Consider the following 11,597-nt stretch of genomic DNA (forward strand, 5'->3'; position numbering starts at 1 on the left):
AATAAAAGCTCAATAACTGAAAATAAAAGACATGGTTCAAAGTTTAAATAAAAGTCCTGACAGCAAAGGAAGAAAAAGAAAAAATCTGTAAAAGTCAGACCCAAGAAGGCAAAGTGATCTGAAACTATTAAGTGTCCATTGCATATCATTAGGCTCCCAGGATGTTGCTGCCCAGATCACGGTGTGCACATACCATTACAAACATTCACAAGGAGGACCTTAAGTCTTCAAGAAAAAGTCAAATTATCTTCAGTTTTATAAAGGCAAGAAAAAGGTCAAACCATTTTAGAAAAACTTCCTTGAAAAGCAGTTAAATTTAAAAAAAAAATGTTTTGGCACTTAAAGAGATATAAGCTTCACCTGGGAAGAATTCACTTTTGTGGAACAGTTCATTCCTCTCCCAGGATGCGTGATGGAGGTTTCTGTAACACCACTACTACCAATTTGCCCTGTGTCTGCTTTGGAGAGGAGTAACAAAGAACCCCAAGTGGTACTTTGGGTTCTCCCCTGAAGTTCTATTGTCAAGCTTCAAGAGTACAAGAAGCCAGCATCTAAGGTCTCCTATGCATCCTAAGCGAACGTGTCCCACTGCAGACATCCTCACTAAGTATCTTTCAGGATTGCACCTCAGATGGATTATTAATCAACGAGGAGTCTGTTGAGTCCCTAGTAAAAATCTCTAGTCTTTGGCAAGAACAAACCACACACATTTACCTACACAGACCCTCTGTTTGCCTTCCAGTCTTGATGGCTATGTCACTACCCTGCTCAAAAATCTTTAGTAGCTTGCTGCTATTGCTTCTAGGACTCAATCCAAACTACTGCTGGTATTTTAGGCCCTCTAAAATCTATCACCTCCCTGCCTTCCCAGACCTTTCATATCCCTCCCCTTCCTATAATCTAGCCTTAGAGTTGTTACCCTAACACAACAACCTGTGATCTCATGTCACTGTGGTTTTCCATAGGCTGCCCCCATGCATTCATTAGACTCCTCACCTCAGTCTCAGAGGCCCCAGCTTCTCTCCCTCTCCCAGGCATTAGTTCTCTCTCCTCACACGACCTTGTATTTAATTATCTATGTACATGCTGTCTCCCACCAGTAGAATCCAAGTTCCTTGGAGGCAGATGTCATTGCACTTTTGCAGTACAGTATAAAGCGTTCACCCCAAGTCTCCTTAACTGAAGTCAATCTGCTTTTGATGCCCATGTCTTCCTGGTTCTAGCTGTTCCACTTTCTCTTCTAAGGCCTATGGTGGGGGCACCCAAGGAACACTTCCCTAGAGTGTCAATACAAAACATTATCATTTCCACAGACCTCCTGTCAGCCCTCCAGCTTCAATGGTCTTCTTAATTTTTTGCTGGTCATCCCATCGCAGCTCCAAGAACCCATCTACTTCAAGTTCAGCCTGAGAGATGACGAGTCCACGCTTCCAGAAGCAAGCATAGTGATGCCAGTTTGGGACCTTCCCGTCAAACATGGGTGACTGAGAAGAAAGCAGAATCATAGGAAGACAGATGAATGATTAACACAGGTATGGATTTCACATGTCTAGAACAAGGGTTCTTGGCCAGTTTTTGTGTCATGGACCCCTTCAGCAGTAAGAGCAAAGCCCCTTCTTAGAACTATTTTTTTAATGTGCAAAGTAAAATACAGTTCTGCTGTAATACTTGTTTTTAAAGTGAAGATTTGTTCCAAATGTATCCAGAGGATATATTAAGGAGTAATTTGAGTATAATACAGATTTTGTACTTGCCTGTGTGAGATTTCATGGGTAAAAATCCAGGAAACTGCACTTCACAATAACTCACAAGATGTAACCCCTTTGATATCTACTCACACAAATTTTAGGTTTTTCTCAGTCTCCTGCCTGGAACCATAACTTCTGAGAGTTAACAGCCCTCACTTTGCCTCTGTGCCCCACAGAAACTGGAGTGTAGGCCCAGCTGCAACCCAAGGCTGGAGATATCACTATCATAGTATTTATGTGTTTCTTAACTATTTAACCTGTACAAAACTGTGATACTATTTTTATTATCTTATTCCCCCCCCTCTTTTTGGAGGGGGGAAGGCAGGGCAAATTGGGGTTAAGTGACTTGCCCAAGGTCACACAGCTACTAAGTAAGTGGCTGAGGCCGGATTTGAACTCAGGTCCTCTTGACTCCAGGGCTGGTGTTCTATTCTATTCACTGTGCCACCTGGTCACCCCCTCTTTTTTTTTTTTAAAGGTATCACTCATATTTTGAGTATTGTATTCCTAATCCCATTTCCCCCATAAACCCTATGGTTTTCATCATATGATTTTAAAGAATGCATCTATCATGTTATAACAGAACTGACTACATAAAATTATAAAGGAAATAAAAAATATTCAGACAAATGTAATTTTTCCCCCATCCAAGTTCACTAACTCTGAAATCTATCCACAGGCTTCTTGGGGTCTACAAACCCCAGTTCTGCACTGAATACGGACCTTCTGAGCACCCTAAGAAGATAAATAATATAGTAGATAGTCTGCACTTGCATTATTCAAATGGAAACAACCACTTTCCATCATAGGAGATGGAAAGTGAAAGAAAGATTCTTAGAACTCCTAATAAGTATTTTACTTCCTGAGGCTAATCTGGAAGCTGACCATTTCTTTCACATTCAATCTGAACAACAAACTATAACTTTATAATGCTGGTACTAGAGAAAAGGTAGCCATTTTAGAGACTGGTCATGTTAACTCAGGCTTTTAACCCACATAGTTATATGTGGAGACATAAGAATCATAGATGCAGGGTTGGAAGGGAAATGAGAAGTTGTCTAGTCCAGGAGCAGAGACCCTTCGGCCTTCCAGATCCTTAAACGTAGTCTTTTGACTGGATCCAGATTTTATAGGACAAAAGTCAAACGGCTTCTCTTAAGGATCTAGAAGGCCACATGTGCCCTCAAGGCTGCAAGTTCCTCACCCCTCAACCATTTTAGAGGTAAGGAACCTAAAGACACCTAAGTGGTAAATTGGCAGACCTAGGATTTAAAACTCAGTTATTCTGATGCCAGCATCCTTTCCGTTACACCATGCTGATCTGATTCAGTGTATGCCATGTCATATGTAATAGAATTCACCTGCAGTATATTGAGAAATAAGCATTAACAACTGATCCACCGATGGGATTAGAAATGATAGCATGCTCAGGTCATGAGTCAGTCTACCTCATAGTCCTGATGCCAAAGAGAGGGGGCAGAGTGTCTACAAATATTTTTTGTAGTTAATAATTCGTAATGGAAGTAATAGATGGTAAGCAAGGCAGGAAAATATGTTGGTCAGAAAGAGTCAAGTTAATTTTCTCAGTATTTAGCAAATTTCTATCAAAGCTTAGGAAAGAATGAAACACCAGAAAATAAGAATCATTCAGAAAAAGCAAGAAGTATTTGAAAATTAAGAGTAGGAATGAAAAGCAAGTCCTTGCTGATCACTATAATTCAAATTCTAAATACGAATAGTTCACTGATAGAGTTGGCTTGGTCTTTTCCCTCCCTCTATCCTCTGAAAAATTTTTCTCTTTCATACTCATTCTCAGATTATATGCCCCCAGTATGGGTTTAAATAACATTTAAAAATGCTAATATTGAGTATAAACAGCATTTAGTATTTGTAGAAGCAACCAGACAGAGCAGGAGAGTTTGGATGATACTTGGACTCAGGCCACACCCAAGGACTTAGAAAGCCTTGAGGCTGTAGGTTCCCCACACTCAGAACAGTCTAATACAAAGCCATATCAGGAAATCTGGGATTTGGACTTAATTTTGCCACTAAGTAGATGTGCAATGAAGAACAAATCTGCTCATCTCTTCCAAACTTAAGTTTTTTCATCTCTAAAATGGGAAGACAGACTGAACCATATATTTAAAGCTGGAAGAGAGTCATGTGGGGCTGGAAGGAAAAGTGGCATTTGAGATAAGAAACCTGTGGTCTCAGAAGGTAAGTGATTTGCCTAAAGTTACAGTGGCAGTTAGGAAATCTTGTGATTTTAGTTTTCTCTAAAATCTCCAGTTTTCTTAAGTGAAAATATTCAAACAAAATTTATTTTTAATTCCCTTTAATTAAAAAAGTAACTATTTTAGGAAGCATTCTTATAGAGAAAAATGCTTTATGAGTGGACTTCTATCTTGATGCATTTACTGTGAGAAATTTAAAGGAGATAAAAGGACCTCGAAGAAAAAGGCATCATAGCAATTTATCACAATTGACCTTGATTTATAGGACAATGAAGTTTAAAAACAGGGGTTCCATCCTAACTTCAATAGATATTTCAAGTTGGGATATTTACATGGGAATAGGGGAGGAGAAGGAGAAAAGGAATATATTGCTCTTAGTATAGGATATTCAAAAAGTCTTAGTGCAGGTCTAAGCTAGACTTTTGGGATATCTTATGCACACACATATGCATTTACACCTCGTTCCCCCCCCCCCCAGACAAGGTGACATTTCTAAAACTGGATTCATGCTTTTCCATTCAAATTTACCACCTGATTTTATGCAAAGAGATAGTGACCCTGTGAAATTTCTAAAAATGGATTTATGCAGTTTACATTCAAATTTGCCACCTGATTTTATGAGAAAAGACAAGTGACACCACCCACCTTCCCTGCATTGATAAGTCTCTGAGCATAACAATTCAAACATGAGCTTATTTTTCTGCTCTACTGCAGAACACTGCTTCTTTCAAAAGAAAGGGCCTAAGGAAGCTTGCACCAGGAGTTTTTAGCCTAAGCGAGTCCCTCCCTTGATCCCCAAACACCATTCTGAACACTAATCTCAATGCAAAGCAGGATGTATATGGCTCAGTGGGCAAAGCAACCAAATGGAAACTTGGGTATGGGGAGTTCTAATTTTGGTCTTGGGGCATCATTATGCAAGTCACTTAAACTCTGGGTGCCTCAGTTATCTCATGCACAAGGGTAGAACACAATGCTGGTCCCAGAGCAGATGCTCACTAAATATTTATTGATGGCTAAGTGGAACAGCTCACTTAGTGGAAAACCTGCCTTGTCACAAATACAGGAAGATTCAATAGAAGGCAGCCATCTGGGAAGGCAGAACCCCTTAGCTTTTGTTTTCTAAATGGAATACAGACCAGTAGGAGCAAATTCCTCATGAAAATTGCCCTCAAAGCAAGGATGTAACTGGGAAAGCCCGACTATGAGGCAGAGTTTATGGGGAAACATGAACTAATGAAGTCCAAAGGTAAGAGATCCAGACAGGCTGAAAGAGGCCTTAGATGGGTCATCCCTTCCCTACAAGCCTCCAGCATCAGGTAGCAGATGGGTGGTTTCTGAACAATGCTCCATATAAGTGTAAAACAAGCCATCTGAGGCCAAGAGCTGAATGTGAATGCCTTTTTCTTTAGACCTGAGTAAATAGAAAGACCCAAAGACACATACACCTAATAAATTAAATCTAAGTCTCCACAAAGACCATTAATAAAGTACTCCCTCAAAGGTCCTCCCTTCTTAGAGCAGAAGTTCCTTTTAGAATGATTTCTTTGGCCAGTATTTCTTAGGTATCCATAGTATTGTGAATTTTGCACAATGAAAATCTAGGAAAGCATTTCCATATGGGGGAGGGGGAAGGAAAGACAAGGCGACAACTTGGGGTCATAGTGGATAGTGGTGGGCCTTCTGTCAGGAAGACTCATCTTCCCATGTTTTAATTATACCAGAAGTCATGAAACTATAAATACCCTTTAACCCAGGATAACACTACTAGGCTCAAAGAGGTCAAAACAGAGGGGAAAGGACCCACGTATACAAAAATATTTATTGCAGCATTTTTTGGCCTAGCAAAGTGGATGAACCAACTAAGACAATTTTGGTATCTGAACATAAAGAGATATTTTGCATTGTTAAGGCGGATGGATTCAAAGAAATCTAGAAAGATTTGCATGAACTGCTGCAGAATGATGTGAGCAGAAGTTTTACAATGAATACATCAATTTAAAAGAAATACAATTTTGAAGGACACAAGAACACTGAATAATTCAATGACTGATCCAGACTCCAGAAAACTGAAAGGAATGAATGAATGAAAATGAATCATGCTTTCACCTCTGGGTAGAGGGGTGATGGATTAGAGCTGAAGAACGAGGGACACAATTTCAGACTTAACCAATGTATTTAATATGTTTTGCTTGACAATATTTATGAGAAACTAGTGATAGAGAAGGAACCCCCCCCAAAAAACCCCAAGAGCTTCAAAGAAACACACCAACACAGATAAATAATAATACATAAGAGAGCAGAAAGAAGTTCAAGCAGGATAATGTTGATATTATCTTGTTAAATTGAGATACATTTAAAACTGTATATAAGACAGACCCATGATTCCATATGGGTTTTAGGTTTTTATTTAGTTTATGAGTTTAAAGTTAAAGTCAAACTAAAGACTTTTCAGATACCCTGCAATAATCCTTTTTCTGTTCTTTGCATATGAACTTGTCAATGTTTGATAAGTTTATAATAAAAAGGAAAAAATATTAGATAAAATGTTCCAAGGACAGATAAAAAATAAATCCTGGCACCTAGGCTCCTTTCCCAGGGAAGCAGGCAAGGATCACTGGATCTAGGGTCAGAAGAATGCCTTTCTCTGCCCACTGACTGCCTATGTGATCTTGGGCAAGTTTTATTTCAGTTTCCTCAACTGTAAAATGAGAGAGTTGTATGAGATGTCCTCTAAGACGGTCCTACAATGAATTCATCAGATGGAACATGTAACGAATGAGCATTTACAGGGCTGGAGAGCAGGGGAGGCCTAGGTTCAAATCCTGATTCAGAAATATACTAGCTGTGTGACCCTGGGCAAGTCACAACTTCTGTGGATCTCAGTTTTGTCATTTGTAAAATTTAAGTGTTGGATTCCATATCCCCTATCAGCTCTAAATTTATGATCCTATGATTTTCCCATCTCTATACCTTTAAAATTCTTTATTCCAATAATGAACAGGGAATTGATTTTCTGCCTGAGTTTCCTAATTATCTGAACATATATTTTTGTCCAATACTCTTCAGAAAGATTTTCCATTTAGACATATCTCCTTTTTAAGATTGGTAGTGCTGGGATTACTTAGAATCAGGGAACCTTAGCTCTAGAAAGGCCCTCAGAAATCATCTATTAAGTTCAACGCCTTTCTTTTCCACAGAACAAAACAGACATTTAAAATTGGTGATGGCTACAAAGGTAGTGACAGACAGAACACAGTCTGCAATTTGGATCTCTTTATTCCAAATCTAGTACTCTAGCACTAATATTTCTTCTGAGGTCCCCTCCAGTTTTTTTTTATCAACTATTTTAAGGATTCTAGAAGCAGAATGTGAAAGGACCCCAGAGACCAAGCAGTACAACCCTTTCTTTTTTCTTTAAAGCATAATCTTTTTTCATTTTCTTTATCTTTTGCCTTTTTTCCCAACATGGCTAATATGGAAATGTTTTGTATAATTTCACATGTACAATTGATACCTTGACTTCTCGATGGATGGGGGAGGAGAGGGGAAGAGAATTCAGAATTCAAAAGGAATTAATGTTAAAATAAAGAATTTGTTTTTTAAAAATACAAAGAATTTAAAAACAAAGGTATGGTTACATTGCTGTCTGCATTGGTGAAGAGGAGGATCCACTCCTATAAAATCAAGGATATTCTAAGTAATAAAATATGTTATTTTAAAAGCACTTTAATGTTTACAAAAGTTACACTCAGGAGTTCCCCAACTATGCCTCAGTTCTTAATCCAGAAACTTCACTCCCACAAAAAATTCACACCTTGAATGAACCCTTCATCCTCTGCTCTAATGGCTCCTCCCCTTTATTTAAGGAGGCTCCAGAACCAGCCAATGCTCCAATTTTTTTTTTTTAAGCTTAAGAGGCTTGCCTTGGGCCACACAAACAGAAGTGGGTTTGAACCCCACCTCCAGACTCTACAGTCATTATTTTTCCTACAGTAGCACTATAAGATTCCAAAAATCTTAACAGTCTAATTGAGACAAACTAAGACACATGAACCAATCAGCATACAGGGTTGTGTATTTTAGGTTACAGGTGGAAGATGTACCACTTCCAGGGTAAATGAACAAGGGTTGATGTTAGAGGATGGCTCCAAGGAAGCAGATGGGTTAGAACTTGGATAGATAAGGAAAGAGGATCAGGGTAGGAAGAATGAAAGACAGAGGGCTAGAGTTAGAGGTCCCTGTAATGGTATGGGATATTTGTTTAATTAGCATCTAAGTCTCTCCCTAGCAGCACACTTTTCTTGCTGTTCAGTCATTTTTCAGTGAGTTCTCCTCTTCTTGGCAAAGACATTGCATTGGTTTGCCATTTCCTTCTCCAGCTCATTTTACAAATGAGGAAACTGAGGCAAACAGGGCTAAATGACTTGTCCAGGGTCACACAGCTGGTACTTACAAGCATCTTGAGGCCAAATTTGAACTCAGTAAGAGGAGTCTTCCTGACTGTAGACCTGGCACTCTCTACCTCAACACCTAGCCCAGTACTTCATCAACAAAAGGCAGATGAGGATGGTGAGCTCTTTGTTTAGAAGTAAATGTTCAAGAGACCTGATCCAAACTTTAATAAGATGGGAGAAACAGAGGCACCTCACTGACTTTGAATGCTGGTGGCAGCCTCAGGAACAGACTGGCTAAATAATAACTTACAAGTGAAATTTAATGAGTTAAACAGCCCTCCCAGATGAACTGGATACGACTGGGGGTGTACACTCAAAGCTTTCTGGTGGAACCCATTCAATCCCTGCGCTCCATCTTCTACTAGGAAAAACTCTTGCAAGTCATGTTTCCAGTCTCAAATACCAACACCTTGAAAACCCAGAAGCCTGTTTTGGACACCAAAGGCCGAACAGGGCTCACTGGGGGAATCTTAACCCCTTCACAAATGACTTCAAGGGTCCAGGCGTTTCTGGCTGTCCGAGCAAAAGTTTGAACTTTCCTCCCCCCTCGGGCCTTTCTGAAGTCCGGGGCTAGGTCGTTTACCACCAAATATCTACACGCCAAGAAGAACTGCAATTTCCCAGCATTAAAATGTGTACGCTTATTACACGAATTATTTTAAAAAACATCCCTTGCAGGCAGCTGCTCATCTCTTTCCCTAGCCCAAGCCCAAGGAATACGGCAGAGGAAAAATCGGAACTCTCCAGGGGACAATTTTAAAGGACAAAAAATTAGGCCACTATGCTTTTTTTAACCCTCTTCTATCTGAGGGTTTGAGGATCCCACGCATGGTGCTCACAAAGCCGGGCCCGCTCCCCCCAGGCGAGCAGAGGTGGGAGGAGGAGGAGCGTGCAGAAAGCCCAGAATAGAGGAAAAGCCCCCCGCCCCCGAGCAGCATCGAGCACGCCGTGCCTACCCAGGAGGCGCCGAATGGAGCCTGGCTCGCTCCTTCCAAGGACGGGCCTTTGCTGGCAGGGTCAGCAAAACCTTCCCAGGGGCACTTCCAAGGCAGGCCCGGAGAGGCGCCGGGGGCCCCAGGGACTGACAGGACGGCCCCGGGTTATTGTTATTGTTGTTGGTTTTAATTAGATAAGAAAAAAGTTTAGAGGCCTCCCATGGATTGGGGAGGTACAGCCCCATTCCAGAACGAGACAAGTGCATACAAAGCCCGTCCGCCCTGGCCCAGCTGGGGGGAGGGGGGGGGGCGTAGAGTGCAAAGCCAAGGGCGCCCTCCCCCCACCTCGGCCGCATGTTCGAGGCCTCCTGGGAATGGAGGCGGGGGGGAGGGGAGAGCCGGGAGAACTTCGGTTCGCTTCCTCCAGGCCCCGCCGGAGAGGCCATCGGAGGGGCTTCCCGAATCCGTCCTCCTACCTGCACCATGATGGCCAAGCGGAGCGAGTCCTTGGCGATGCTCTCGCCGCATTTCTTGCAGGAGGCGCGCCCGCTCTTCGCGTACTCGGCCCGGTAGGGCTTGTCCGCCGGCTCCGCCATCCTCCCACCTCCTCCTCCTTCTTTCTGTTCTCGGGACGCGTGGAACTGCGGCACGACACCGAGCCGGGGAGGGTGGGTGTCGGGAGGAGGCAGGCCCTTGTCCCCACCCACGCCGCGTGCCGCCTGCCTCCGGCTCTCGCGCGCCTTGCTTTTTCTCCCGCCCACCACGGGCTGCCCAGGGAGTGAGCTTCGGAGTAAGCGCCGAGAACCCGGCGCGCACCGAGCCGCTCTCCCCAGATAGATTGCTAATGCCTGCGCCTAGGGGTGGGAGGGGGCTGGGAGGAGGTGCGTGGGGGAAACCCCTCCCAGGGAGGTAGGCGCCCTTCGGGTGGGTGTGGCGGGAGCTGGCCCGAGAGCGTAAGGCGCCTCCTGGCGGGGTGGCCCGGCATCGCCGCTCTGCGGGGCAATTCAATTCAGCTGACCTTTGTTAAGCCCGAAATAAAGCTAGTTAAGCTGAGAAAGCTGACCTGAAAGCCTAGAGTTTGCGGGACCCTGTGCGAGTCACTTGCTTTATCAGAGCTCTAGAGAACCGCGGCTGCAAGCTGCAGAGGAGGTGCCGACCTGCATAAGAGGAGGCTTCCAGATCTAGGACTTAAACCAATGAGTCGGGTCCGAGAGAGTCCTGCTGCGTGCGTGCCAAGCACTGGGGTTACAGAGAGAGACCAAAGACCGGCGCAGTTCCCCTGGAGCTCCCAGTCTAACGGGGCAGACAGCTAGGCACAGACCAGAGAGATGCCCGATGCGCTCGGATTAAGGGGGGAAGGGGAAGGCGTATCCAAGGGGACCTAAGCCCGGGCTTGGAGGAAGGCCGGGAGTCGGGAGGGGCGGCATTCCCGGAGTGGGTGCAGGGACCGGGGCAAATGCACAGGGTGGAGACGTGAGGCAGAGAAGAGGGAGGAGACCGGCATCTCCCCGGAGTGGTCGCGGTGGTGCTGGGAGGGGCAGCTGAGGGTAAGCCTGGAATGCCAAGCAAGATTTTATATTTGATCTTGGAGGTGATGGGGACACATGGTTGAAGAGGGAGTTGTGCCTTCCCTCTGAGATTACCCCCCCCCACCTCCAATTAATTTTTAGCATCTTTTGTACGTAACTGTTTGCATGTTTTCTGAGCTGTTTGAGAGCACATAGAAGGGTTTTGTGTTGTTTTTTTTTTTTTTGTCCCCACAGTTTAGCAGTGTCTGGCATTTAATACTTGTTTGGTCGTTTTCAGTCGTGTCCCACTCTTCGTGACCCCATATGAGGTTTTCTTGGCAAAAAGGAAACTGAGGCAAACAGGGTTAAGTGACTTGCCCAGGGTCACACAGCTATTAAAGTGTCTGAGGCTGAACTTGAACTCATTTCCTCTTTGACTCCAGGGCCAGGCTCTATTCATTACCCCACCTACCTGTCCCTATAAGTAGTAGGTTCCTTAATAAAAAAATGCAGCTTGACATCCACAAGTTCTGCCCAGTCCCCCTGGGCCAGGGAGGGGAGTAGCCAAAGTTGACATAAATACTAGGACCTGGCTGGACCTCTGGAAACTTTCAGTATCCGAAGGATAAGACCTCGACATAAGCTGGTTTGAATGATTGATTGAATGATTGTTGTTCCTTCTTAAAAAGGACCGAGGACATCACAGGGTGATGTC

General features: G+C 43.4%; 1 protein-coding gene across 1 annotated transcript in view; it reads right to left on the minus strand.

The window, feature by feature from the left end:
• PARP1 (poly(ADP-ribose) polymerase 1) overlaps nucleotides 1–10,166 on the minus strand; it is a 49,157-nt gene extending 38,991 nt beyond the window's left edge. The window contains exons 1-2 of the mRNA XM_069069106.1: nucleotides 9,851–10,166; nucleotides 1,316–1,484 (exon numbers count right to left, since the gene is read on the minus strand). Of these exons, the coding sequence (XP_068925207.1) occupies nucleotides 1,316–1,484; nucleotides 9,851–9,970 (289 nt within the window). The 5' untranslated portion in view covers nucleotides 9,971–10,166. The remainder of the gene's footprint in view (nucleotides 1–1,315; nucleotides 1,485–9,850) is intronic.
• Between the last annotated feature and the right edge of the window lie 1,431 nt (nucleotides 10,167–11,597).

This window comes from Petaurus breviceps, unplaced genomic scaffold, assembly GCF_028583685.1.
Source record: "Petaurus breviceps papuanus isolate PSGF00001 unplaced genomic scaffold, PetGlider_PUasm1.0 90778, whole genome shotgun sequence".
Lineage (NCBI taxonomy): Eukaryota > Metazoa > Chordata > Mammalia > Diprotodontia > Petauridae > Petaurus > Petaurus breviceps.